The sequence below is a fragment of the Castor canadensis genome, chromosome 10 (assembly GCF_047511655.1).
Source record: "Castor canadensis chromosome 10, mCasCan1.hap1v2, whole genome shotgun sequence".
In the NCBI taxonomy this organism is placed as follows: domain Eukaryota; kingdom Metazoa; phylum Chordata; class Mammalia; order Rodentia; family Castoridae; genus Castor; species Castor canadensis.
The window spans coordinates 120,206,145-120,233,208 of record NC_133395.1 but is presented as its reverse complement, the minus strand read 5'-3'; the positions used below and the strand labels follow the sequence as shown (position 1 = coordinate 120,233,208).

The window sequence follows — 27,064 nt, the reverse complement described above, 5'->3', positions numbered from 1 at the left end:
AAACCGTGTTCTTACTTTGCTTTAGGACCAGACATTTTTAAACAAAGCTTTTACAGTAAGGATATAATTGAAGGCACATGACTTTGCTAGATATCTGGCCTGATTTTTGGCTTAACAGGAAAATGCTGTGCAACATTTCCTCATTTATAAAGCCAGAGAGGAGATGATTATGTTGGAGTTGGGACGATAAAGGCACCGAAGGTAGATTATCATTCTGCTCAGCACAGTCAGATTGTGGATGGAAGTGCTCCTCTGTGGCAGGTCCAAGCCTTCCTGGCCTAGGGATGTCCAAAAATCCTTCTTGATAGAATGCAGCCAGCATGAACAGAACTGTTTCAGGGCTTCCCAGGAAATTTCAGCAGCAGCGGAGGGGCCATCCACCTCCAGAGAACACCCTTGAGCCTCCCCAGTCTCAGAAAATGAATGTCCAGCATGGGTCCTAGATGCCTTCGATGGGGACGTTGGGATGGGAAGTGTGGCTCTGGGTACCGAGTTCTTCAGCAGGTGCCACTCCAGCCAGGAACATCCTGGATCAGAGGATCCAACATCTACTGAAGCAATGGGAAGAGCTGAATGGTGACACACGTCATAGTCCAACTTTTATGAACTTGTACTGAGGTCCCATGGGTAGCCTATTAAAACCATCAAATGCTTTGGAGCCAGATTTGTGCTCACCCAAAGTTCTCACAACCTGTGCACCACCCAAATCTCAGGCAAGGCAAGAGAAGTAGTTCAAAATGTGTTTCCAGAAAAAAGACTTTTCCTTAAAGTCCTTACCACCCAAGTCCCAGGTACTGTCAACATGGTGACCACTCAAAGGGCAATCAGAAAGTCTAGAGGGTGCTGTATGCACTCTATGTCCACATCTTGGGAAGAAAAAGAGGCTATGGTTGGGCCTTTAAAGAATGGTAGGAGGCAGCATAATGTTGAGGTCGAGGACAGGAAGGAAGTCATGAGGTCAAACCCACCATTTTCTAGTTGTGTGGCTTGGGTAATCTTGGAATATCCATGTTTCCTGGTTTTCTCATTTGTCAGTGAGAAGAGAAGTCCTCACTTCATAGGTTTGAGGCATCAAATGGCCTAACACACTTGAATCAACACACAGCCACCATATTTGCCTCCTCTTCCTCATTATGACAAGGAGGAGCAGCAGGAAGAGGAAGGAGGTTGGAACTTGCCCATGCTCTCTCGCATTCCCTCTCTCTGGGCTCCCAGGAAGTGGGAATTGGTGCTATGCTCCATTTATGGAGAAAACTCAGGAGGAAGCTAACTCTTCTTCTGCTTCTTACGCTCCCTCCACCCCTTCCTCAAACTCCCTACTCCAGTCTCCCTCACCGGCCCCTCCCCAAGGCACCACCCCAGTGCCTTTTTCATAGGAAAAGCAATCTCCACTCTGTAAGTTGGAGCTGTCTTCCAAGCCCCTGGGCCACACCCACACCTAGTGGCCATGCTTCCAATCTGACCTCCCAAATTACCCAGATCCAAGGAGGTCAAGTCAAGCTACTCCTCAATCCTCATGTCTAGGTTAGTGGGTCTTATCTGGCTCATCCTGTGTGTGTGTGTGTGTGTGTGTGTGTGTGGTCTTGTCTGGCTCATCGTGTGTGTGTGTGTGTGTGTGTGTGTGTGTGTGTGTGTGTGTGTGTGTGTCGGGGTGGGAGTGGGGTTGTCAGGAAGAATCAGCGAGCCCCTGGTCCCTGTCATTTCTGCTTGACTTTCTTCTACCCAGAACTGGGAGTTGAGACAAATGATTAGGCACACAGACACCATTATTAATACCATTAATAATTATTAATTACCATTATTACCATTATTAATAAAACAAGGTGGGGTCACCAATAGACAGTTGTGCTTTCTGCCAGTCAGCTTCCTGAACTGTAAACAAAATAAGAAGAGAATCTAAGAGTTTCACTGTGAGAGATGCAGGGAAGATCACTAGTGTTTCAGGAGCTGAGAACAGGCTCCCTAAGAAAACTAGAATGCCAAGAGTGAGGCCTAGATTACTTGTCCAGTGCCTAAGCAGAGAGCTAGTGGGGGATAGGAGGGAGAGGGGAGGGCAAAGAGGGGAACCCAAAGGAGTCCTGAGGAGGCTCGTTACTGACTGTGCCAGCAGTTCTCAGCCTGCACGGCTCCTTGAATTCATGCTGGCAGCTATAAGAGCATTTACTGTTGTCTCTCATTTCTGTGAGGGATTGGTTCCAGGTTATCCAAGGATAACAAAATCCATGGACGCTCAGGTTCCATATAAGAAATGATGTGGGAAGCATACAACCTATGCAAATTTTCATGCGTGTTTTAAGTGACCTCTAGATTACTTACCACACCCAATGCTGTGTAAATGTTATATAAGGAATTGTTCTACTGTATTACATAAGGAATAACAACAAGAAAAAAGCCGATACAGTACGATACAGTACAGAAGATGTATTTTTTTTTTTTTTTTGCTTTTCTTGCTATTTCTGATCTGTGATTGAACTAAATGCATGGGTGGTACAGATCGGAAACCCACCTAGACAGAGGGACAGATAGTTTTATATCTACGTTGTGGGCTTGGGACTCCAGCGTCATTTAGTACCTACACAGCGAGACCACTGTACAGCCAGGGTTGAGGAAAGTATCCTATACTTTCTTAGCTCAGTCAATTTGGAGAGGAAGAGAGGGAGACAAAACAAAACACCCCAAAAACACTTGTAACACATCACACACTGGTAAGGATGCCTCTCCTCTTTCACACAACACAGGTTCCCGATTCTTCCCTCTGCATGACTGTTGTTCATGGCAAGTGAGTTAATCACTGCATATGTGGTAATAGACACAAATGCTTCAAGTAGAATGAGAGTCAGCATTTACTGAGGAATTTCTATGATCCACCAGATGTGCGTTTCACGTGTATGAGCTAATACAGACATTAAAGCAACCTTTTGTTTTAAGGTAGATCTGTAACCACTGGTCCCATTTCCCAGATAAGAACACTGAGGCATAGAAAGGTTAAGTGGAGTTGATAGAATTTATTGTTGTTAAGGGGCAAAACTGGGATCTTATTAAGCAATATGGATCTGGAATCTGTTTTCTCCATCAGCCCTCTTATTTTTACTTAGTATCTGTGTGGTTAAGAATAACACCACCAAACAAGCCAAGATCCTGTCTTAGGGGACTTACAGATGTGTGTATGGCAGGGGGGTAGGGGAGAGACCATCTCCCTGGTAACAGAGACCACGTTTTATTCAATTTTCTAAACACAGTGCTGGCCATGGTATATGGTATGCCATGGTGACTTCACAATTTTGGAAGAGCAATGAACAAAAGTATGAGAAAGAACCCAGGGAGAAGGCGGGAGGGCTGTGTGGGTGGTATGATCTCATTTGTTTAGGCGGGGTACATCCAGTCAAAACTGCCACCCTACAGAAGGGAACCCACTCCTGGCTCCCACCTTCCACCTGCATCCACACTGGGGCTAATTAAATCAACCCCCAGCACAGGCAGTAATTCACAGGTGGCATTTAAAAATCTCCAGTGATCACATCCTTATTGCCAGCATTGCCCCTGACCAAGCCAACACTAATACGGAATCTCACAGAGGAGGATGCATTCCCAGCACAGATGAAGCCATATAAAGCATCCCTGTTTTATGGCCGACTCTAGACATGAACACACCTCTGGGAACTAAGGAATCCCTGGGGTCCAGGGGAAAATCCTATGGGGCCCTTTGACTTCTAAAAAGGCCTCGCCACCAGCTGAATGGTGTGTTATATTGCCTATCTCCCAGACAACTAGCAGCTCCAATTAAATAACTATTTCATCATCCAAGGTGCTGCAACTAATTACTTTAGCTCCTCTTTAAAGAGGTATGAGAGACAAGTAGATGCTCCTTGAGGAAATTTGAATTTGGTTACCTCCTGCTGAATTACTGAGTTACAGCACCAATAACAGCCACTTAAGATCTTGTCTCTCAGCCAACGCAATCAGAGATATGAAGCACCCTCGCTCCAGCAAAACACAGCACTCAGGGAGGATGCATGGGTGCATCGTATGGGTGACCTGTCGAAGCAGTATGTTTATTTTAGTGTATATTCTAAGCCATACTTCAGGATGTGAGAAAGTAATGGTATTTATTTTGGTAATTTGACTGTAGTCACTATTAATGATCATGACTAAAACCATTATTATTTTATCAATATTTATAATGTACCTGAAAGATGTCTCCACAGTGCTTTCATATACAGTAACTCATGTGAAATTCACAACAAATCAGTCAGATATCAGTATTTCCATTTTATAACTAAGAGGGAAAGGGAGTAAAGGAATAAACCAATAAACAGTAAGCCAGAATTTTAGTGTGCAACATCTCACTTCAATTCCTTAGATGATGATTTCATAGTCAGGGACTCTTCACATCTGGAGAAGATTCTGAATCGTAATCTCCTCCTCAGAGGGTTCTTAGAAAAATAACATGGGATAACATATGTACAATGTTTGGTGGGAATGTGAAGGAACCTGACCTAGGAGAAGAGTTCAAATTTATCACCTTTTTTTAAAAAAATATTATTTGTAGTCAAAGAGAACCAGACACTAAAAGTCTCTTTTCAGAAAGCATGAGATTTTATCTGTCTGATTTGTTTTAGTGGGATGAGGACGTCATTCACCTGTAAAATTCAAAATATACAGGAACCATAATACTTCAGGCTGATTACCATTAAAAGGAAAGGAAGGGAAGAAGGGAGAGGGAGGGAAGGAGGGAGGGAGGGAGGGAGGGAGGGAGGGAGGGAGGGAGGGAGGGAGGGAGGGAGAAAGGAAGGGAAGGAGGGAGAAAGGAAGGGAAGGAGGGAGGAAGGAAGGAAGGGAGGCAGAAGAAGAGACAGAGAAAAGCTGGGTTACCAAGCTCAGGCACAACCCTGAACATTCATTTCCTTTCCTGAAAGATTTAAGAATTGGCTTTGTATTAGTTAGCTGTTCCCACTCTGGAACCTCCAGCACTAACCCCTACAAACCACTCTGTTAAAAAGGATAAACTGACCTGGCAGCTACCTTTGGAGAATACCTAAAATAGAAGTCACTGAAACCTCATTAGAATGGCACTGAGTGAAGGATGCCAAGATGCCAGGGCAAACAGGGCATGAAGTTGAGTAAGACCTCAGCAATATGGATTGAGAAGTCCCCTGAACTGAACTTTCAAAGAGTCAGAATTGAGAATCATTTCAGACAAAAGTAATCTAAGTTGGGGATAACTTGCACTTGCCTAGCATATGCAAAGCCCTAGGTCCAATCCCCAACACTGCAAAAAAAAAAAAAAATCTTTTTCAAACTTTCATTATACATAGTGCAAACCAATTACTGGTAGTGGGATTTTAAGAGTGACCTTCACAAACCCATTCTCGTAGACACCTAAGAGACCTCAGTAATAACCAAAGGTCTGATGTTAAATGAGTACTACATAAAATAGATTGATAACACCCAATTAATACATAGATTAAGCCACCCTTTCCATTGCAATTGCATTTGCAGTACTGATATACCTAACTGATGCCTTCTTGCAATGCAGAAGTTAGGCTGTGGCTTATGTCAACTTTGGAAAAATCCAAATTCTAATAAGCGAGATCTAAATTAGCTAGTTTTATTGTTTTGGTTGTTTTGTTACTGGGGATGGAATCCAGGGACACACACATGCTAAACTCTCTCTCTACTAACAAACTCTGTCCCCAGTCCCTCTATTGTATCATTTTATATATAGCTACCTAGGAATTTGTACCCGCACATGCACGCGCGTGCACGTACACACACACACACATACATATACACACACAAAATCATAAAACTTAGTACCTCTTCCAAGAATACATGAGCTAAGAAAAACAAAATCTGCTGTACAAATGTATCCAGGTAAATCAATGCATAGGTATGTTTTATAGTTCCCAAGAAACCCCAAATGGAGAGGTTCAATGCTAATAATTTTCTCAAAAGACATCTGTATAGTTATAATAAAGAAATGAAGTGAACTCCAACCACTGTGCCTTTTACTCTGTCAAATTTCATTGCTTACCTATGGCAAGTTAAAAGCCCAGAGGAATAAAATATTTCTAGCAAAGAAGTTCTCCCAATAGAGTCTGTCTCTTAATCCTTCACAAATGAAAGGAGTTTAATTCTTGAAAAACACCATAGTTGGCAAAAAAGTGTTACCAAGTTCAAGGGGTTACAGAAAAAACCCTTATGCTGAGAAAAATCAAAGTCGTTCATGATGCTATAGTCTGAATATAGCTTATCCTCAAAAAGTTCGTAGCTTGAAGTTTAGTTCTCACTGAAACCACACTGAACAGTGGTGAAACCTGTAAGAGGCAGGATCTGGTGGCAGGTAACCAGGTCATGGCCGTCCCTGTGAACAGATTAACACTAGTTTCACAGAAGCAGAAAATTCCCACAAGAATGGGTTGTTTATACAAGAGCCTGCTTCCTTCTCCCTCTGTTGCTTCCTCTCTCACTTGGTCAGCTCTTCTGTGCCCACCCACATATGACTCTCACACACTTTCTGGTCACTGAGGCCATCTGCCATGTTGTGACTTGGACACTGGGCCCTGACAAGACACTGTTAGGATATTCTAGCCACTAGAATGAGGACCCAAATAACCTGATTTTCTGTACATGTTACCCAGTGTTAGGGAGTTGGTTGTAGCATCACAAAACAGACTAAGACACAGGGATAAATAAAATTAAACTTCTTCAAAGTGTGCTACCATATCAAATCAAAATGGGTGAATGAAGACTCTGCAGATGGAGGAAATAACAATGTAGCCTCAATGCAAATCCTAAAGCTAAAATCAAGAGGATTGAGTTTCCTCATGAACGGGCAGTTCTACATAGCAGTAGTGGAGGCAGGCAGCATCGAGAGGCACACAGCTATGGAAGGTTAGTAAATTCGGCTATCAATGGCTACGCAGCCAGGGAGTAAAAGAGATTTCAAAAGAGTCAAGAGCAAAGCCCTAACGTTAGGTAGCATTAACAGCTTTAAATTCCAGCCCTGGGAAAATGCTTTTCCAAGGCGATGGGAACAGAGTGCTGTGATTTGTGGAGGCAAATGCCTCTAAGAACTCTAGAAGGGATGTTTCAAACTAGTTTGTACTGATTTTGAGTTCAAAGGCATTTGCACATGTTCTCACCTTTGCTTAATTTTCTACATCCAGGTGAATGTTCTATGAAATTGGTACTTGTTATTGAAAAAAAAAATCACTGCAGTATCTGGGAACAAATGCCCATGTGGGGCCCTATAATTCAAGGAGATAGAGGTAAACTAGGATACCTAGAAATTCAGTAGGTTTAAATACCTGGGTGTGTAAACCTCTTCACTTTATGGTGGAATCCCAATTGGCCAAGTCCTGGTTGGCCAGGACAGCTAGGACTTCTTGGACCTAGCTGTCCAATTCTCATTCTTGATATGGATCACCAACCTGCAACATCCCCAAACAGTCCTCACTAAGCCCCTCCACTGAGATTAAAACAAACTGCTGTCCTCAGTCACTCAGCTGATGACCGCCTAGCAGAGATATTTTTGGCCAGATAATTTTGTGTGTGTGTGTGTGTGTGTGTGTGTGTGTGTGCGTACAGTGGGGTCAGGATATTTACCAGTATCCATGGTTTCTCTCCATCCACTATGCCAGTAATACCTTTGCCCTATTTGTCACAAACAAAATTGTCTCCAAACATGACCCCATGTTCCCTGGGGAGTAGGATTTCCTGTCCTGTTCCCACTCCCATGAGAACCATGGCCATAAAAATGTTAATAAATGACCACTGCAATCTTCCCTCTGTTCACTCATGCCATACTTCAATACTCTTTATGGACTTTTTATAAGAGAGGAAGCTAAAGAAAAATGCTACCAGCAAATCCATAAAATGGTTACATGCTTGAGCATAAGAGAATTTAAGATCAAAGGTTGTAGCTAAAGACAAAAGAACTTAATTTTAAGTTACAAGAAAATACCTCTTCAGTATCCCCAAATTAAGAGAGGCCTTAAGCATTTATAAAAACATGACAACAATGAACTAATGACACATACATCTCTTTCCACCCTCATGAACAGAAATCTAAATGTCCTATTCAGTTTTCTACAGAGAGCCAGACCCTGGAAAGAGACTGTCTCTGTTGAAATGTTGATTAGCCTGTATAATTCATATTGAAACAACCTCTATGACTCAGCTTCTGTACAAAGCAGTAATCATATCTTGAAGGGTCCCAGTGCAGATTAAGTAAGCTAATATGCAACACATTGTCATTAGCATTTTATAGAAGTCAGTCTTCAACAAATGTTATCCGATGACTGCACTCTATTTAGAAGTATCTTTTTAACTAGTTTATCTGGGAGAAGAGGGATGAGGTGAGAGTTGCCAAATTGGAATGCAGCACACTGTGTGTGTGGACAGGACATCTTATCAGCCTACTCTTCCTGCAAGATCACAATCAAGGGCGGTCAGTCACATCTACAAGAACACAACTGGACCTGAAGTTACAAAACTCGAGTTCATGGCTTTGTGGACTGGTAAAACATAGAACAATGGTCACAACTTAACATCTTAGAGAAGCATGCATGTTATCTATCTGTCACTTTAGGGCAATCACACAGAGTGCGTAACATCTCTGAGTCTATGACATCCAGATTTTAGGATGTATATTACAACTAATGGCAACGACAACTCTAAACTATCACTCAATGATATACAAAAGCAAAGGACTTGGTAACTGTCCTTGAAGTGCAATGATTTAATTAAAATAGATTTTCACATGGTTATATTCAAAGACCTCCAAGCCTCTGAATTCTGTAATGCTTCGCCAATAATTAAATAGTCCTATTAATGTCCACTAAGAGGAAATTTGAATTACAAGCCATTTGCAGACAGAAGATGTACTGAAAACACCTGACAGGCTATAAATTCAGGGTTGTGTATCCACAAATCTGTTCCAAAATTACATCGGAATATTAAGAATGACTCTTGTCTTCACTTAATGGTAAATCCTCACTTAATGGTAAATCCTATGAAATCAATTAGCTGTTAAAATAGTTTAATTGAGACATATGTATTTTAATTTTTGAGTGTGTATAAAAAAAAGTCTTCTTAATCTACCCAAAACATTCTGAAATAGCACTTCTAAGTAATGTAGTGAAAGAATTGAACTTATAACTGGGTAAAACCAAGGATGTGGAAAACATGAGAAGGATGATATTCAAACAGCAACAACTGGAAAGGAATAAATTGAGATATTAATTTACTGCAATTCCTGAAAGGCAGTCTAAAAGGGAAGTTTCAAACCACCTACACCAGTCTTCAGCAGAAATTCACATGTCCTCAGACACAAAATAGTTATTGGCAGGATTTTGGGAGGCAGGGGGGAAAATCAGTAATTTCTCTCTCGATATTGGTTCTTGTTTAACATTGCCATCAGAAACAATGGGGAAAAAAGTAAGCCATCTATAGTAACACAAAAATTTCTATTTTATTTTTAAAAAAAAAGGGAGGAGGGATAAAAAAGCAGCAAATTCAAATTTGATATACTTGGTATATTGTAAGAACTTTTACAAAATACTTCAGTGTATTCCCACCCAGCACAACTATAAAAAAAGAGAGAGAGAGAGAAAGGAAAAGGCGTGGCTTGTGTCTATAATCCAAACTGCTCAGAAGACAGAGATCAAGAGGATCACAGTTTGAGGCTAGCTTGGGAAAAAAGTTAGCTAGCCCCATCTCAACCAATAAACCAGGCACAGTGGTGTGTACCTGTGATTCCACCTAAAGGAAAGTCATGAGTATGAGGATCAAATTGTGACACTGACCCCAGGCAAAAATAAACAAAAGGACTGGGGGTGTGGCTCAACTAGTACCAAGTGCTGCCAATAAATACAAAGAGAAAAGAAAATGACTCTTTGGGGAGAGAGTTCAAAAAAAAAGGGACAAATTTAGATCACGATAAATAAAAGGCATGATTTATAATTTACTATTGAAGAATGAAGAGTCCAATATTAAAATTCACAACTAGGAACTTGATCAAGCTCTCAAAATGAAATACTTAGCATTTTGAAATTATCCGAAAGATACAACTGTTGCATTTTTCTCATGATATTTTATCTGACTGACTTGTTTTGGCGTCGCCCACCTGCCAGTTACAAAATGATGGGGCCACCTGTGAAGGAAGACTTCAAAGGCCACCTCTTCTCAAAATTTAAGTTTCTCTATTATTTGAAGGCAGGATACAATGAGGGGGTGATACTTTTGTAATTTTTATAAAGCAGGGCACAGAAAAGGCAATTTAGTGCAGAACGAACAAATGACTAGCAAATTAATGAATAAAAAATTGTACATATGGTTGACTTAAGAGAATCTGCAGGAAAACGTGGTAAGAGGAAGAAAAATCACAGACATGTGAAGAAGAGCAAGGGCAAGCCAGGCACCTATACTTACACCTGTAACCCTGGCTACGTAAGAGGCCAAGCTCTAGAGGGCAGCAATTTGTGGCTATCCTAGGCAATTAGTTCGTGAGATCCATCTCCAAAATAATCAGAGCAAAATGGACTGAAGGTGTGGCTCAAGTGGTAGAAGGACTGACTTGCAAGCACACAGCTCTGATTTCAAACCCTAGTCTCAATAAATAAATAAATAAAGGCAAGAGCAAGAAAAGGCAAAGAAATGCACACAAAGAGGCACTAAAGCATGTAGAAACTTACCCATTAACTATCATAGAGAGACCCTAGAAATGAGATATGCAAAGAGAAACAGAGGCAAACCAGAAAGAAAACTGGCACATAATCCAAAATACCTTCTCAATTACTATGGACTGAGGTAAAAACACTTTGGTAGGGACCTTTACAAAAACATCCTCAAACACAGATACATCCAGATAGTCTTGGCCCCAAAATACTCCTTTAGGACTTCTAAATGCACTAGAACTTTAAACATTTTAAAGTCCTGTTGCTTTTTCACAACTACAGACATAAATATGAAGACACACACCTTTAACCAACATGCTAGACCTGATGAAGCCCAGGACAGAGAATCAAAATTCTCAATGAATTATGAGACTCACATCCTTCCCTTCAAGGTCCTTGTCCATCGCAACAGTCTTACATTTCTGATAAAACCATCATCTTTTTTTAGGTGAAGCTTACACAGCCACCTAGATAATGCAATTCCGAAACCCAAGTCATTAATGGTGCAGTAGAACTGAGAGGATTCAAGACTGCTTTGTACAAATTTCCTGAGCAGCAGGTAAGGCAAAACAGTGGTGTGGGGGCTAGGAAAAAGTGGGTAGGTGGACACAAAGAGGAAAGGACATAGACCTTTTCAAAGAAATTCTACCCTAGCATCCTTAGGTCCTACAACTCCTGGTACCTAGTTCTACTCCTCCTTTGCTGATTGGCTATCAGGATGACCCATTCCAATCAACGCTAAAGAGACTAAATATGTCTCCACTAAGGGAAGGTAAGTATTTGCACAAATAAGCCACAGGACTAGCCACATGCAAGAAATGTGATAATGAATAAGCCTCCAGGTTCTCAAAGAACTCACAGTACAGAGGCAGAAGGAAGTATGGGCTCGCGGAGTGGGTCAAGTGGTAGAGCACCTGCCTAGCAAGTGTGAGATCTTGAGTTTAAATCCCAGTACTGCCTCACCCCCCCAAAAAAATACAATATATCACACTGAATGTGGAAACAGTTTGAGATTGCAGATGCAGCTCAAACTCAGCTCAGTAGAGAGCCTGTTTTGCAATCTCGTAGCCCTAAATTCAAACCCCAGTCTCACACACACAAAAAAAAAAACTAAAAAAAGAAAATCTAAGAAGGAAGTAAACCAACAGTTTCAATACTAGACAGAAGGCTAAGCGTCAAAGAGGTCAAAGGAAGGACAAATCACATCTACCTCTGAATAGGGGCTGTGGAAGGTGAAATGCAGGGAAGAGGAGAAAAAGGCAGTCTCGTCAGCCCTGGATGGATGAGTCATCAAGAACTCCTCCTGCCTTCTCAATGTCTATAAATAATCCCAGGTGCTGCCATTTCATTTAATTACTAAGCCTCTCCAGATGGAGAAAAATAATTAAGCAGTCTGTAGCACCGACATGATATAAAGAATGGGATAGCAACTCTCGAGACATTTGAATTCTGATGTTTCCTTTCAACTATGAAGGAAGGGCAGAAATGAAAAGGGAGGCAAGTGGCTCTAAGACCTTAGAGAAACCCAATTGATACTGTCAAATTTGGGGAAGAATTTAAATAGAAATGAAAACAATACTGGGACGAAGAGGCTCACTCAACTTCCCCAGTGGAAGCAGAACTTCCAACATGAAATGAAGAAACCTCAATGGCTGTTGAAGATAGGCTGTCAAAAAGAAATATTTCAAGAAAGATAACCTATAAACAAGTCAGATGCAACTCATTTCTTAACTGTATAGGAAATATACCTATTGATTTGGCCTCTAAATACAGACATGATAATAATTTCATATCTTCCTGTCTGAAGCAAAGGTTAAGAAGTGAGCACACCCCAAAGGGGAGCTGAATGTCACATGAGAAAAGTTTCTAATGGCAGATGCACTTAAGCATAGTTCCATAGAATCAAGGAATTATAAATGAAATTTCAGGCATTTGTGTAATGATTGGGATGTACCGCAAATCATAAATTCAACAGTAACTATGCACACTTAATTGAACCTACAGAATGGGGATACCAAACTTCTACAAGCATCGAATTAGGACCATGAACAGTTAGAAGGTACGTTGGTTCTGGTGGAAAAATGGAGGGAAGTGTTAAATGAACAATGGTGAAGAAACAGATGGCAAACAAGAAAAACGAAATCCAAACCCAGTTCAATGGCGATGACAGAAAATTGCTGGTATAGGTCTACTCAAAGCAAGGTCGTTATGAGTTTCTTTTTCTGAATCATTTTAAAAGCAAAATGTCCTTCTACAAAATGCCTAATTATACCACTGACTTTGGTTTTTGTAAGCCTGGGTTTTCATATTTCTTATTTGTTAGCCAAATAACCCATGTATGGTATTAGAATAACACAGTATTTTTAAAGAGCACTTTGAAAACTTTCAGTATTTTACATTTTTTCAGACAGTCATATCAGGTTACTCGTATCGAACAGTGGAAGTTCTATGACATGACTCCACTTTCTAGACTTCTGTGGAGCAAGATGTGCCTGGAATGATTCCTCATTTTCTACACATGGAGGCTGTTGTTCTCTTCACTGGTGCTCACAGGAAGCACTTGGGGAAGACCTAGCTTGCCATTTTTTCAATATTGAGGCTGACCTTCAACTCAGCCTGTTACCAAAAGATGTCAGCTGCAATTCAAAGTTTCTGAAGCCCAAGCCACTATTAGGATCTTAAGACCATGATGACATAACAGATGGAGAACACTGCTGAGAAACTGTTACAAAGGTAAGGCCAATCCTCCACAGCAGACAGTCAGACACTCCCCAGATCTTCACCACTACTGTAGCGTCCAGGCCTCTTCTGTAGAACCTCTCAGACTGTACTGAAGAAAAGGGTTTTAAACACTGCAGAGGTTCAACAAATCATGCTCCTGAGGCCCAGTGGGCCACATGAAGCAATCTTGAGTCTCGTCAACAAAGGACTCTCTGGTCAACTGTGTGCCCAGCTAGGTCTGTGTTTATTATAGTGTTTTGCTAACATTATGACCTTCATTGTATCCAACCATAGCAAAGATAGAACACCAGAATTTACACACACACACATATTGAAGGGGAAAGTGTAGAATTAAAGAACAACTAAAAGTGTAAGAAAATTATTCTTCTTATAGAACAAGTCAACATCAAGATTAACCACTTCTACAAGGAACTTGGCCTTGTGTGACATGGGCTGGAGGCTCATTCATATCATGTGACCCTGGAAAATGAACACATGGGTTTATGAAAGGTCAGAGGATGGCCTTTTTTATAAGTGGAGAAGTTTCTCTGATCACCTCTTTTTAGCCATTATCACACGGGAGTAATAGAGTGAAGTCCTAGTGGAAGGGGGACAATTCTGTTTATCACACCAAATGTAGCAACTAGCACAATTCCTGGCACAAAACAGGTACCGAGTTGATATCAAAATGTAAAATACCATGTTTGAATGTGGAACTACATACCGTGATTTCTCTAGTTTAGAAAATCAAACTTTCAAACTTATTCCTACAGAAAGATTCAAATTATGGGATCTAACTAGACTGCCAAATTAAAGTAACAATAATCCTTTTTTCTTTCCATTGTGCGATACAGTGTGAACTTAAATGTCTAAATAGGCATGTGCACTGACACAAGGAAAAGAGAGTAACTACACGGTTCCTGTCTAAATAAAAGTCTGTTCTACTTTTTATTACGTGCCCTTTATTTTATCTATAGGATAGCAGGTCAAAATTCAGAAAAGGAAGTTAACAAATAAAGTATACATTAAATTTCTTTATATTCAAACTAGTAGTCGTGTCCTAGAAATACTTTAAAAAATTCAAAACCTAAATTAAACAGTGAAGTATTTTGGTGGTTTGCCTGGCTGAGACTCTAATTGGTCTTATATTTAACAAGTGTTTAGAGAGCCGAAAAAAGGGAAAGTGTTTGGGTGAAGCAGGCTGTGAACTAGTTCTCCCAATACTCAAGAATGTTTACAAAATGTACTTTCTTGGAAGAAAGGTGACATACAAAGTAGAACCTGGTTGGTCTGCACAGAGATGAGTGTGACAGAGAAGGTGAGGAGGAGAGGCCCAGCCGCGTGGAGAGCAGCACACAAGAGGCACTGATAGAAAGCAAAGGGTTTACCCAGCAAGTGGGAATGAGCATTCTGGGTACTTCATGTGATGCCAGCGTTGCCAGAGGCAAAACAATCATGGTTTAGGAGTAGAAGGGGTCCAGACAGAGCCTAAGACAGGTTCCCTCAGGGCAGTGTCAGAATATACTTCTGCTCATGAAAAGGAGACATATACATTATGGGGTTTTAACCCAAAAAAAAAAAAAAGCACAGATGGTATCTAGGAATATGTATACATAAACTCATAGATACACTTTTATCAAGTGTCTTCTATATACCAGGAACTATACTGTGGACGCACTTCATCACCACAATGGTCATTTTTGTGTGCAGTACTGGGGTTTGAACTCAGAGCTTCACGCTTAGTAGACAGGTGCTCTACAGCTTGAGTCACACCTCCAGTCCACAATTAAAATTGTTATACATACTCCACAAAGAAACATACTGAGGGTGAAACATCAGGATTATGTAGGTGTCAGGTAAAAGAAGTGGGACACAAAACAAGTATTTTTGGCTAAAGTAAATTAGCTCTTAAAACACTATGTTTTACCGTGTTTCATGAATGTATTCAGGGAAAAAGACATGTGTTGAAGAACAATGGGGAAATAAGCCCATTAGAGCATAAACAACTTGGAAAACATATGATCTTGACCCATAATAAATAATATATTTTATATCATGAGCCAGTACAAGTCCAGAATGCATTACTGTGTATAAACAAATAAAAATGCTCTATCATTCCTATGTGTGATACATGTTGATATTTTCCAATTTTATGTTATTCAATTTCATTATTTTAAAACTACTGGCTTAGGGCTCACTGAAATAACTTCATGGCCCACTAGTAGACCAGAACCCAGTGTTTTGAAAACTGGTGCCATAAGCAAGGATTTCTGACAGTAAGTAGAATATTAGGTTTTTCAAATTTTCATGTATAATCTCCCACTGTTTTTATCTAAGAAAAGAAAATGAAGAAAGAGATAGTTGAGCAGGAGAGAAAGGGGCAAGGGAGAGAAAGGGGCAATGGAGAGACTTGTCAATCATATATTACCCACCAGAAAGGACAGTAAAATTAATATCCTCCAAACCAAAATGGCTCCATCTCAATGAAAAGAAGCTGGCTCAAAAAGGCAGATGTCAAAGACCTATGTTAGAGACGATTATAATATCTTTTAAATTCCTTGGAGTTGTCAGGAAGATATCTGACTCACAGATAGAAGGGGCATCTGTGTGGAGTGTTTATAGGCAAATGTTAGAACAGAAAGACAAATTGCAGGCCTTCTGCTCAGGTTACCTTCCATATGAAAAGCGCCATTTCTCCTATAGGCAACTTGGGAAAGGCACTCTCTGACGGACATTAGTTTAATTTGATTTGACTTACTAAAAAGTCTGGAGAGCATTATCTGTGGCAGGATGCAAGGTTTTTGGCTTCTCTATGCAAAACAGACACATGAGCTCTGAGCAATAAATTAACAGAAGCACATTAAAAGAGAAAGAAAGGATCAGAGTTCATGAATGTACTAACTTGGAGTCGCAACAAAAACTTTAGTCACCACGGGGATTTGGGGGAGGGAAAGAAGAAGGGTCTCTTCAGAGAAGTGACTAAATGCTATTTATTAATTGAGTTGCCAGTGATGTCAAATTTTAAAGATGCTTGAAAGGAATCCACCTTTTTTTCCCTTGCATCAGCCTCTTAATATGCTGAAGGAACCTGTTCAAAATGCTTCAGCAGCAAAGTAACTTCGATGATAAATGTGTTTCTTCAATCTGTGCACCAGTCAAGTACCAATAAAATCAGAATAATTCATGCAAAATTTTTCATTATGTTTCTAAACATACTTATTTACATTTTAAATCACACATTCGACAATATGAAATATCTTTCATTTAGACAGGTGTGAACTAGAAAACAGATGCATTCATTAAACATGGAACAATCCCACAAATTAAAAAAATACTCAGAAAACTCTCCGGTTGAAGTATTTTAACCACCGCTAACTTACTTGAAAAAATATGGCCATGGCTCCAATTACTCTGTTCTCAGAAATGGCAGTTTGAAAGCTGTCAAAATCATCTGGGTTGTAAAAGAAAATCTGCATCTGTAAAACAACAATTAAAAACTTTATTATTTTGCAAACCTATACAAATTAGAGAATTCTGCAATGGACCCATATCCCCCACTTAGTAAGACTGTGCCCCACACATTTATTCATGTATCCAGATTCTTCCTGAGAACAGAGCCCAGATAACATGTCATTTTGCTCATGTTTACTTCAGAAAACATGCCATCATTCACAAGACTCCAATGCAGCCATGTCTCCAGAAATAAATAACAATATTGCCTTCTCATTACCCACTACCCAGCTCATGGTGAAATCTCCCCAATAAGAAGCAAAATGTATTTAATGGAGTTAAACACCTTGAAGTAGAAAACTAATCCTGTGACTTTCCATCTGTGTGTTAAAACTATAAACACACAGTGGGTGAGTTTTTATGTATGATATGCAGATGAATCATGAGAACTTGCAAGCATATCTCAGTAGCTTGCAGAAACAGTTCAAGAGACAATTTATGTCAGTAAACTCACAAAGACAAATAATGGTAATAGTCACAATAATACTATACATTTGACAAAGTGCAAAAAGCCATCACGTATATTATTTCACTTAATACTTTTTAAAAGCTCTGTGAAGTCAGAACAGAAGTTCAATACTCAGCTAGAGGTGAGGATATAGTATGTCAGAAACTGGACATCAAATTGCCTAAGACCGAACACCACGTGGTATCTAAGCTCCAGGTGATCCCATCCCTACCTTAAATGCCTCCTTTCACGTGTGGCTAGACTTGCTTACTCATAAAGCAAAATGTAGACAAATCAACTTAAAGCCAGTGTACAGTTTGAATGATTAACATACCTTGATATTTAAAATTCAGAGAACAAAAATCGACCACAGACCATACCCAAGAGACCACCTATGTGGTCTCACTGTGAGAAAACAAGAGATTCTGGTTCCTATATCAGCCACCATGCCTACTTGCCTGAGGGGTCACAGATAAGCTACTTAATAAGGCTCAGCTTCCTTGTGTATAAAGCCAAGTATTTCCTCTGGGTAGGGTGGTTGTGAGGATCAAGCACATTAATCCAGTATATGGTGCTAGGCTTAGACCATGCCAGGTCGGCACACACTACCACCATGTTTCTAGAAGAATGCGATTCCACTGTATCTTCCAGGATGACCCTACACCTAACCGAAATCAGACCTCCTATATTATGAATTCTCTTTCCTAACTTCTGTTTCCTTACTTTTCCAAATTTAACATGATATGATTATTTTTTTAATACATTGAAAGAACACATCCCAGATGGGAGTTCTGGGGATTTGACAGTGAACAATAAATTCCCAGCAGGCAAAGCTAAGTCACAATGACTAGGTAAAGTATAGGTCAAAGGTAAACAGAGTCCTCATGACTCAATGAACCAACCAAGAACAATGTTGGCCATTTTGCTTCAGAAGGGTGAAATCACGTAGCCCCAATAAGGTCACTTTTCAGGGAAATTAGGGACTGGCAGGGATGGGAGGAGGGCAGATGGATAGTTTTGGAGGATTTTCTTTTTGAAAGCAAATTCCTTTTCTTAAGACTGCAATTCCCGTGGATTCTGGCAGTTTCTTATAAATGTGCTACCTTTAGGATTCGACAGCTTGAGATATCATGAATTTACACTGAGAATCCATTCTATGAGGTACAGATTAAAATTCACTGGGTGAATTGCTTTGGGTACAATTCTACTAACCCAAGAAAGAAACTCTACACAAGTATATTCAGAAAATTACACTTCACTTTCCTTTTAAAACTGAAGCCCTCACATTAAGTACGTTTGCAGAGGCTTTCTTATACTTCAGCCTATGAAAAGGGTGTTTCATGCATCACCCAAAAATTGTGTGATACAAAATACTTTAAGACTTCTTCAAGGGCATTTTCATTTAAAACTAGGTAAGGAAATGCATTTTGAGAAACTGTGCTTGAGTCCAGGCTCCACCCACATGGATAATAAAACTTCTCATAACAAGAACAGGATGACACGTTGGAAATACCAATTTTCCCTGCTATTTCTCTCCAGTTGTAGTCTATTGAAATATGTTAACATCTTGAAGCTATCTAAAACTATGACAATAAATAGGGAGATGTAGTTTTGCTGAGTGAATTGCACTCTAGCATTTCTGTTCTTGTTTTTGAAGATGAGAAAAAGCGGAGAAACTATTTTGCAAAGATATTTTGGCAGGATATTAGTGTGGCTAGATAGCATCGTGAGGAACCATCCACCTTTGGAATTTACTCTCAGAAGCCATAACCAGAGGCCACTCTTCAGCAATCCTGGAAGCGCGTTCTTTGTAATCACGTGGATTAAAGTGATGCTTATTATGTACAAACTCCCCACCAAAGAAACATGGTACAAATAAGCTGAAGGAAAGATCTGGAAATCCAGCAATAAAAATATCGAATCACTGTTCATAAATTCTTTACCCAGGTTTAGACTTTTGTTGTTGTGACAAATACCTGAGAAAAACAACTGACAAGGAGGAAAGATAGAGTTCAGAGATTTTTCAGAGGTTTTCTACCTATCATGGTGGTGAGGGTGTGGCAGAGCAGAGCCTTTGACCTTGTGGTGGACAGGAAACAGAGAGAGAGAAATGCCCGTGCTAGCTGGCTTCCTCCTGCTCTTACTTTATCAGGGTCTCCTGCCTATAGGGTGGTGCTGCCCACACCAGGGCAGATCTTCCTGCATTACTTAACCCTCTCTGGAAATGCCCTCACAAACACAGCTAGAAGTGTGTTTTACTAATCTCCTAAACGCTTCTCAATCCAATAAACTTGATGGCGAGAATCAACCATCACACGCGGGTATCGTAATTATTTATAAATTGTTCCATTCAGCCCCCACCCTCATTCTCCCTTCTTCTTCCACTCCCCCTTCTCAATGATTTTGGGAGTAAGTTAGAGATATATGTCCCTTTACCATGGACTACTTAAGTGTATAATTTCTTTATTTTGTTCTTTATCAATTATTATTGTACCGGGGTTCAGTTCTTACTATGTATCACAGTAGAATTCACCCCTCCATCATTTTCCTTTATTCCCCCTCCTCCTACTTTCCTGAAATAGCTTCAACAGGTCTCATTTTCCCATTTTCATATATGAGCACAAAATATTTCTACTACATTTATCCTCCTTCACCCTTTCAAGTGCATAATTTCAAAGCATAAAGATATTCCCTTACATAATCATAGTATTACTATAAAAATAAGCAAATTTCACATTGATGCAATATTACTGCCCAGCTCTCAGTCCATTTACCAATTTGCTAAGGCTCCAAATGAAGTCCAGTACAGATCATTTTTTGGTTCTGGGTCCAGGATCCAATTTAGGATCAAATGAGTGGTCATGTCTTTTTGCACTGTCCCCTCCCAACCCCCTACTTTCATTTAGTACAGCTTTGCAGTCTTTTCTTTCTTGATTCTGATAAAATGAAGTGCAGATAGCAATTATGTGTAAAACTGAGCACTGTCACAGGTTTCTCATGGTGAAATTCAGGTACATTTTGTGCAGGTCACCATAGCAATGATAGGTTTATTCGGTGCATGGTAACATGGTTAGAGTTTACACCAATATTGGTGGCATTTATCTTGCTTACGTGGGTACAATGATATTTGACAGCTTTCTTCACTATAAACTTATTAATCTCCCTTTTGAAATTAAAAGATACTTTATAAGAAATACTTTCAGATTACATTCATATCTTGTTCTTCATCTAACTTTCATACCCTAGTTTTAATCTTTTTTTTTTTTTGCAGTACTAGGGTTTGAACTCAGAGCCTTCACCTTAAGCCACTCCACCAGTCCTTTTTTGTGATGGGTTTTTTTTGAGAACTATTTGCCCAGGCTGGCTTTGAACCATGATCCTTCTGATCTCTGCCTCCTGAGTAGCAAGGATTATAGGCGTGGGTCACTGGTGCTCTGCTGGTTTTAATCTTTATTTATGATTTTATAATTCTACTGCTTATTCTATATTCACTAATGGTATTGTCAGATAAGGAATAACTTCCCTTTTCCACAAAGTAGTCAATGATCTATTCATATTGGCATGGGCTCATTTTACTTTAGTTTACATTTTATTCAATTCATTATTATATCTGTTATTAACATTATTTATTTTAATGCTCAAAGTATCCGAGATGTGCCCAGCAGGAGACCCTTCACAAGAATTCCTCTGTTCTCATCATTGTCTTTTTTTTTCCCTTTTTAATTTTTTAGCACTTCATTATCAAGCACAAATGTGCTCAACTTTTACTCCCTCTGACGCAGCCTTAAAATCAGCCATTTCTTGAGTGAGTGCTGGTTCCTTTCAATGGGAAATTTTACTTAAGACCTTGAACTTGGGGTGGGGAAGTAGATAAAGGAGAATGATGGAGGGGATGAATTTAACTAAGATACATTGTAAGCACCTTTGTAAATGCCAATTGTATCCCAGTACAACAATAATATAACAGAAATAAAAGAAAAGAAAAAGAAAAAGAAAAGGGGGAGGAGCGACAAGGGAATGGAAATACAGTGAAAGGAATGACCTTGTTCAAAGTATAATGTATGGAATTCCACAATGAAATCCCCCATATTTTTGGTATATGCTAGTTAAATATTTTCAAAAAGGGAACAATATTATATATTTCCTTAAATAGTGAGATTTACTGAAATTGAAAGAAGACTTTGAACTCAGTATTTTCTAAATGTATTTCAGAATAGAATATTTTGGTTAAAGAACACTATACAGCATAAGGGTGAGTCTACCCTAACACAGCCTACTGTGCAGAGGAAAGAAAGCTGGATTAACCTGATGTAAATGGCTGACCCTTCATCATGCACATCCTATACATGTATCCTCGAGGACAGAATCGATCTAGATGAAACTCAACTAAAAAGGCAGTTTGAATAGGCTGTGCACAGCAGGGCACAATCAGGGGATCAGTTCTGCTGGCATTCTCAAAGTCCTGAGTAAGAATCACAGGCCTAGATGGATCATTCATCTCTACCACACAGAATGGCTGGACTAGAAAATGGTCCAGGCAGTTCTGCAGCCAGATTGAGGTGATAAATGAACTAGAATACCGTATGTCATTTAGAAAATGCACTTTACAGAGGAAAAACAGATCTGAGTTAAGCCTCAGCACTGATCAGGAAGCAGGGACTAAACTACAGATATGGGAAATGCATGTATGAAGGGCACGATTACCCAGTGCTGGAAGGAAGTGGCACAGGCACTGTGTGTGCAGCACTGACCTATTCTTGTAGGTGCTAGGGTGTTGTATGGAAGGGCGCACAAAAGCCCACCTAAGCTTCTTAGGTCGGAAAAGTTCTCCTGATATTTAAAATGATTCTAGTTTGGCCAGGAAGCAGACCACTGATCAAAGATAGTTCAGGCAAAGTCAGCTCAAGATCCTATCTGGAAAACAAATTAAAAAGCTAAAGGAGTAGGGGCGTGGCTTATCTAGTAGATAGCAAACCCTGAGTTCAATGCCTGTTTGGGTGGTGTGTGAGGGATGACTCTGGTTGCAGTTTGACTTTAGAAATAAAAGTATATGCCTGATTTCCAATTTATACCACTATTCATGTTAAGTTGGATGAATAAGAAGAGATCAATCTGAAAATCAGAGTCTTCTATGTTCTTACTTTCCAAATATTTACTGAATTCCTACTGTATGTCAGGAACTGTATTATATTCATAAACATTCAGTGAAGTAGGTTCCACTACAATTCTCATTTTCACAGGCACAGAAAGCAAGGATTCTCAAAATTTTATAATTGGCAAATATTAAAAGCTCTTCAAATAGGAAAGCGGGGTTGGGATAGGAAAAGAACCTTTCCAATCTCAGGGTTCAAGGTCTGAATCACTGTGCTCCCTTCCAATTGGCAAGAATAGTTGCTTCCTGCCTATTCTGTGAAAGGCACCATGACTGATGAGGATACAGTCAATGCTTAAGAAGACTAAAATGTCATTAATGAGACAAGGTTAACTTTTCCTTTGAAAGTCAAAGTTGAGTGTCACAAAAAAGCATAAGGCAATGAATGGATCATAGTCAAGAGACAAAGACATTAAATGAATACTCAATTAATACAGGCAATGGTTAAGAAGGGACATTTCTTGAAGGTGAATTTTTTTATTGTCTAATGTTAAGATGGTGGGCCTAAGTCAGCTCTCAGATTGCTGAGGATAATGACAGTCAAAGGGAAATGATCCTACACAAGGGAAGAAAATCCTAAAGTGTCCTCTCTGCAGATTTAAAAAGCTCCACATTTTATTTCCTCTTGAAAGCTTCTATTTCTCCTATGCACTCCCCTAACAAAACCCAAGGAAAAAGCCAGGATGAATTCAGCAAGGGAAGAGCACAGAGAAAAGGCAAGCTACTGAAAGGATTCAGTAGGTGTTTCCTAGTATAGGGAAGAAGACACAGGCAAAAGCTACCAAAAAAACCCAAACAAAACCAGTTGATACGAGCCACATAAGCAAGCAGGAGGAGATAAGGACGGGACTAGAAAAGCAGTAGTAGAATTACAATCACACAGGAGGCAGGAGGAACAGAACTGAAGAGGTGAAATATGGTTTTCTCATCATAGCTGGTGATAACCTGCAGTAAACCAGTTCTAATGTGGTAGTGGCCTAACAAGAAAGATGTGCAGTGAAGGCCAAGCAAAGATCTAAACACAGGTAATGATCTGCTGGTTCCACGTTTTGGATCATTTGCCTTGGGGGTATCACAATTGAGATTTTATAAAATTTCTACATACAGACAGGAAGATCTAAGCAGGCAGAACCTAGGTTGGCCAGGTTCAAAGGTGTGGGTTATTCATTTGAAACACTGCTAATTTATTTTGTGACTTGAAGCAAGGATAGCCAAATGATAAAGCCACAAACACCTCCACGAAGCTTGAAAAAGGTAAGGAGTGCCAAGGACAGATCAGGCTACTGAAAGACCAAAGGAATACAGATCACTGGAGTAAATACTTAGCAAGGTAATATATAGATCAAAATCACTGTGAAATGGCTCAGTGGCCCCAGGTAGAGTTCTGCTAAACACAGATTATGTATATTACTTTCCCTTTAATCCACAAGAAATCCAAAGGATTTTATAACTAACTCTGACTTGAGATTTTAATGCTCAAAGTAAAGAAGACCTATTCATTTTAACTATGGTGAAAAATAATAAATAAATACACAATATACTATATAAACTTACATAACAAGAACATTCTGAATTCTGCTTTTTAAAAAGGGTCATTACTATTTTTGTGATAGTCTACTAAATCAGTAGATTTGGTCTCATCTAGTCTTTTGAAGGCAGGAAGTCTCCCTGAGAGGAAGGAATACTACCTTCAGACTGTAACACAGAAATTCTGCCCGAGTTTCCAGCCTGTCGACTAAAGACTGCAATGTTGAACTCAAACCAGAATTATTCATTTGTGTAATGTGTTCACAGATCACATGACAAAACTGATTTGGTCATCACCTCTTCGTTGAGCTCAAACAGGAAAGGCAAACTACCATCTCCATTCAGCTTTTCCTTCTAGCTTGTTCCTGGAGAATGTGACAGTCCAGTGACAACTCAGTTTGCTCTCTGTGCCTCACAGAACTGTGCTCATGAAGGAGATGAAGAGCAGAAAGCATGGACCATAGAGTCGGAGCTGACTTTTATCCTGAAGACATTAAGGCCTCAATGGCTCAGTGTCCCCTTTGATACTCATGCAATTGTAATAAACTCACACTTAGCACATGCTTTAGAAAAGCCAGAGCAAACTAAATAGCGTTTTGTTATTACTGTGGATATTTTCTCCTTATGAGCAGAAAGGAGAAAGGAATGGGTAAATTAAGGTGAAATCAATTCTCTCCTTGGCCAGCCAGTATCCCACAAGGATATAGCAAAGAAACCCATGTGTGGCCTTTGAGCAGCTTTCATTGAAAGAGTATTTTTAGAAAACGCATGCTTCAAAGAATAGCAGGTACTTGGCACCTTTGTGGATAAGGTAACATTTAAATAAACATTCTGAAAAGTTCCCTTTATACAATATCGTTAATCACAGAGTGCACCGATCCCTAATTATTTCCTTTTTTCACTTGCCTTGTCACACAGGTTTATCTTCAACTACTTTACAGCAGGCATCCAAGTTTTCGGAGCAGAAGAATTGTAGGGCTTTGAGCCATACAAAGAGGGGTGGGACAGTCTTGGGATTTCTTGCAAAAGTTTGTTCCATTATAAGTCTATTTACTAGGTGATTTTCAGAATTTCTGGCTCAGTGATGCATCTGATTAACCAAATAAATATTTCATCTTTGCACTTCTCCTTTAATAAGGGAGAGTTCAGGCTGTTGGTTACAATAGTACTTGGGATTTCCAGGGCTTTACTGTGTATGCCTCATAAGTCACTTCCTACAGTTCAACATAAGTTTAGGCATCAATGAGGTAAGTACAGCATCTGGCTGTATCTTTAGCATGTATTTGGGAACAGGGACAGTAAACTATAGCTGTCCTGTTCAACAGCTCTGTGGCTTAGAGGGAGTAAGTTATCTTTTCTGAGCCTTAGCACCCCTCTGAGTAAACTGTATAAAAACTATGTCACTGAGTTTTGGGGAGTAGTAAATAAAATATCTCAAGTAAAGCACCTTCCAGCAAGTCTGTCCCACTGTAAGCCACCAGTTTTCTCATGTCTGTGAATCTAAAAGATTAGGAAATAAATAGGTGAAGAAAAGGACTATTTAAAATATGCTCAAGTTGGCACCTGCTCAAATGATAACCAAGAATTAAATGGATGAATAAATTGTGATAGTCACATAATAGAATGCCAAATGGAATGACCAATGCCAAATGGAGTGACAATACAAACAAACTTCAAAAACAAGCCACATGCAAAACGGAATGGGAGGGACAGAGGGAAGAAGGGAGGAAAGACAAGAAGGAGAGAGGGAGGGAAGGGAGGGAGTGAAGAAGGTAGAAAAGGAAGGAGAGGAGAGAGAGAGAGAGGGAAAGAGGAGAGAGGGAGACAGGAGATAGGGGAGAGGGAGGGAGGGAAAGAACAAAGTATCCAGCAGCTTTAGGGCAGCACAGTGGCTACTCCTTGGCAATAGTCCCTGGCAAGTATGCTAACAAGTTCTCTTTTTGATCTGGACACTGGTAACAAAGCGTATGAAAAATCATTTAGCTGTACACTTACTACTTGCGGGCCTTCCTCCTTATATATGATACTTCAATAGTGGATACATAAAATTAGCAAATTTGAAACTGGGAAGAACAAACGGGGCTCAGACAACAGAGCAGGGCTATGTTTGCTCCCTCTTCTGCACCCACTTGATTTCACTCAGGTGCTCTAACCCTCAGTGTAAAGCTAGATTAAACTGACCTGCTTGACAGAGCAAGTTACAGTGACTGGCCATGACTGTACATCATCACTTCCACCAAAGATTGGAGACTGGTACCCGCACCAAGCACTGCTATGCCCTCCACTACCTACCACTGTGGCAGATACTGACACGTGAGGCTAAGAGCTGACCTGCCCTGAAAATGCGCCAGGACTGTTTCAATACACCCAACTGCTAACAATACTAAACATCAGTTAATTCCTTGAATCTTTACCACGACTCTCCAGGGAGGTACTGCCATCTTTTTCTACTTTATACAAAAGGTAATGAAGGCCGAACTATTAGATCTTGCCTAACAACGAACAAAGCTGGGATGTGAAGACAGGCATTTGACTGCAGAACGCAGACATTTTAAATTGCTCCATGATAAAATGTCCTGATCAGAATTCCCCTTACCAATGAGACCTATCTATTAGTTATCTCTAGATCATAGCTCAATGCTTCCAGACACTGGTTCTTAACTAGGGGCCATTCTGTGCCCTAATGGAAATTTAGCCAGCCATGTGGAGAGATCCATTTGATTATCACTATGTGAGAGGGTGCTCCTGGCATCTTAGCAGGCAGAGGCCAGAGATGCTCCTGAACACCCTACAATGCCCAGGATGGAGCCCCACATCAAATAACCAGCCAGCCTCAAATGCCAATAACACTGAGGTTCAGACAATCAGTTTTATAGTCACAAGCAACATAAGGGAAAGCACTGTATTTTTCTCTTCTGACTACTACAGAGCATTGATGGGGGTGGAACAAGTCTGCTATTTGGGGTGAAAAGACTGGGAAAGCACTTTTGTGCCTACCCATAAAAAGTGGTTTCTTCCACTTGGCTC

General features: G+C 40.0%; 1 protein-coding gene across 3 annotated transcripts in view; it reads right to left on the bottom strand.

Moving 5' to 3' along the window:
• Ptprg (protein tyrosine phosphatase receptor type G) overlaps positions 1–27,064 on the bottom strand; it is a 658,629-nt gene that overhangs the window by 189,013 nt on the left and 442,552 nt on the right. For all 3 annotated transcript variants that reach the window (XM_074044097.1, XM_074044096.1, XM_074044099.1), the window contains exon 5: positions 16,781–16,876. In XM_074044097.1, the coding sequence (XP_073900198.1) occupies positions 16,781–16,876 (96 nt within the window). The remainder of the gene's footprint in view (positions 1–16,780; positions 16,877–27,064) is intronic.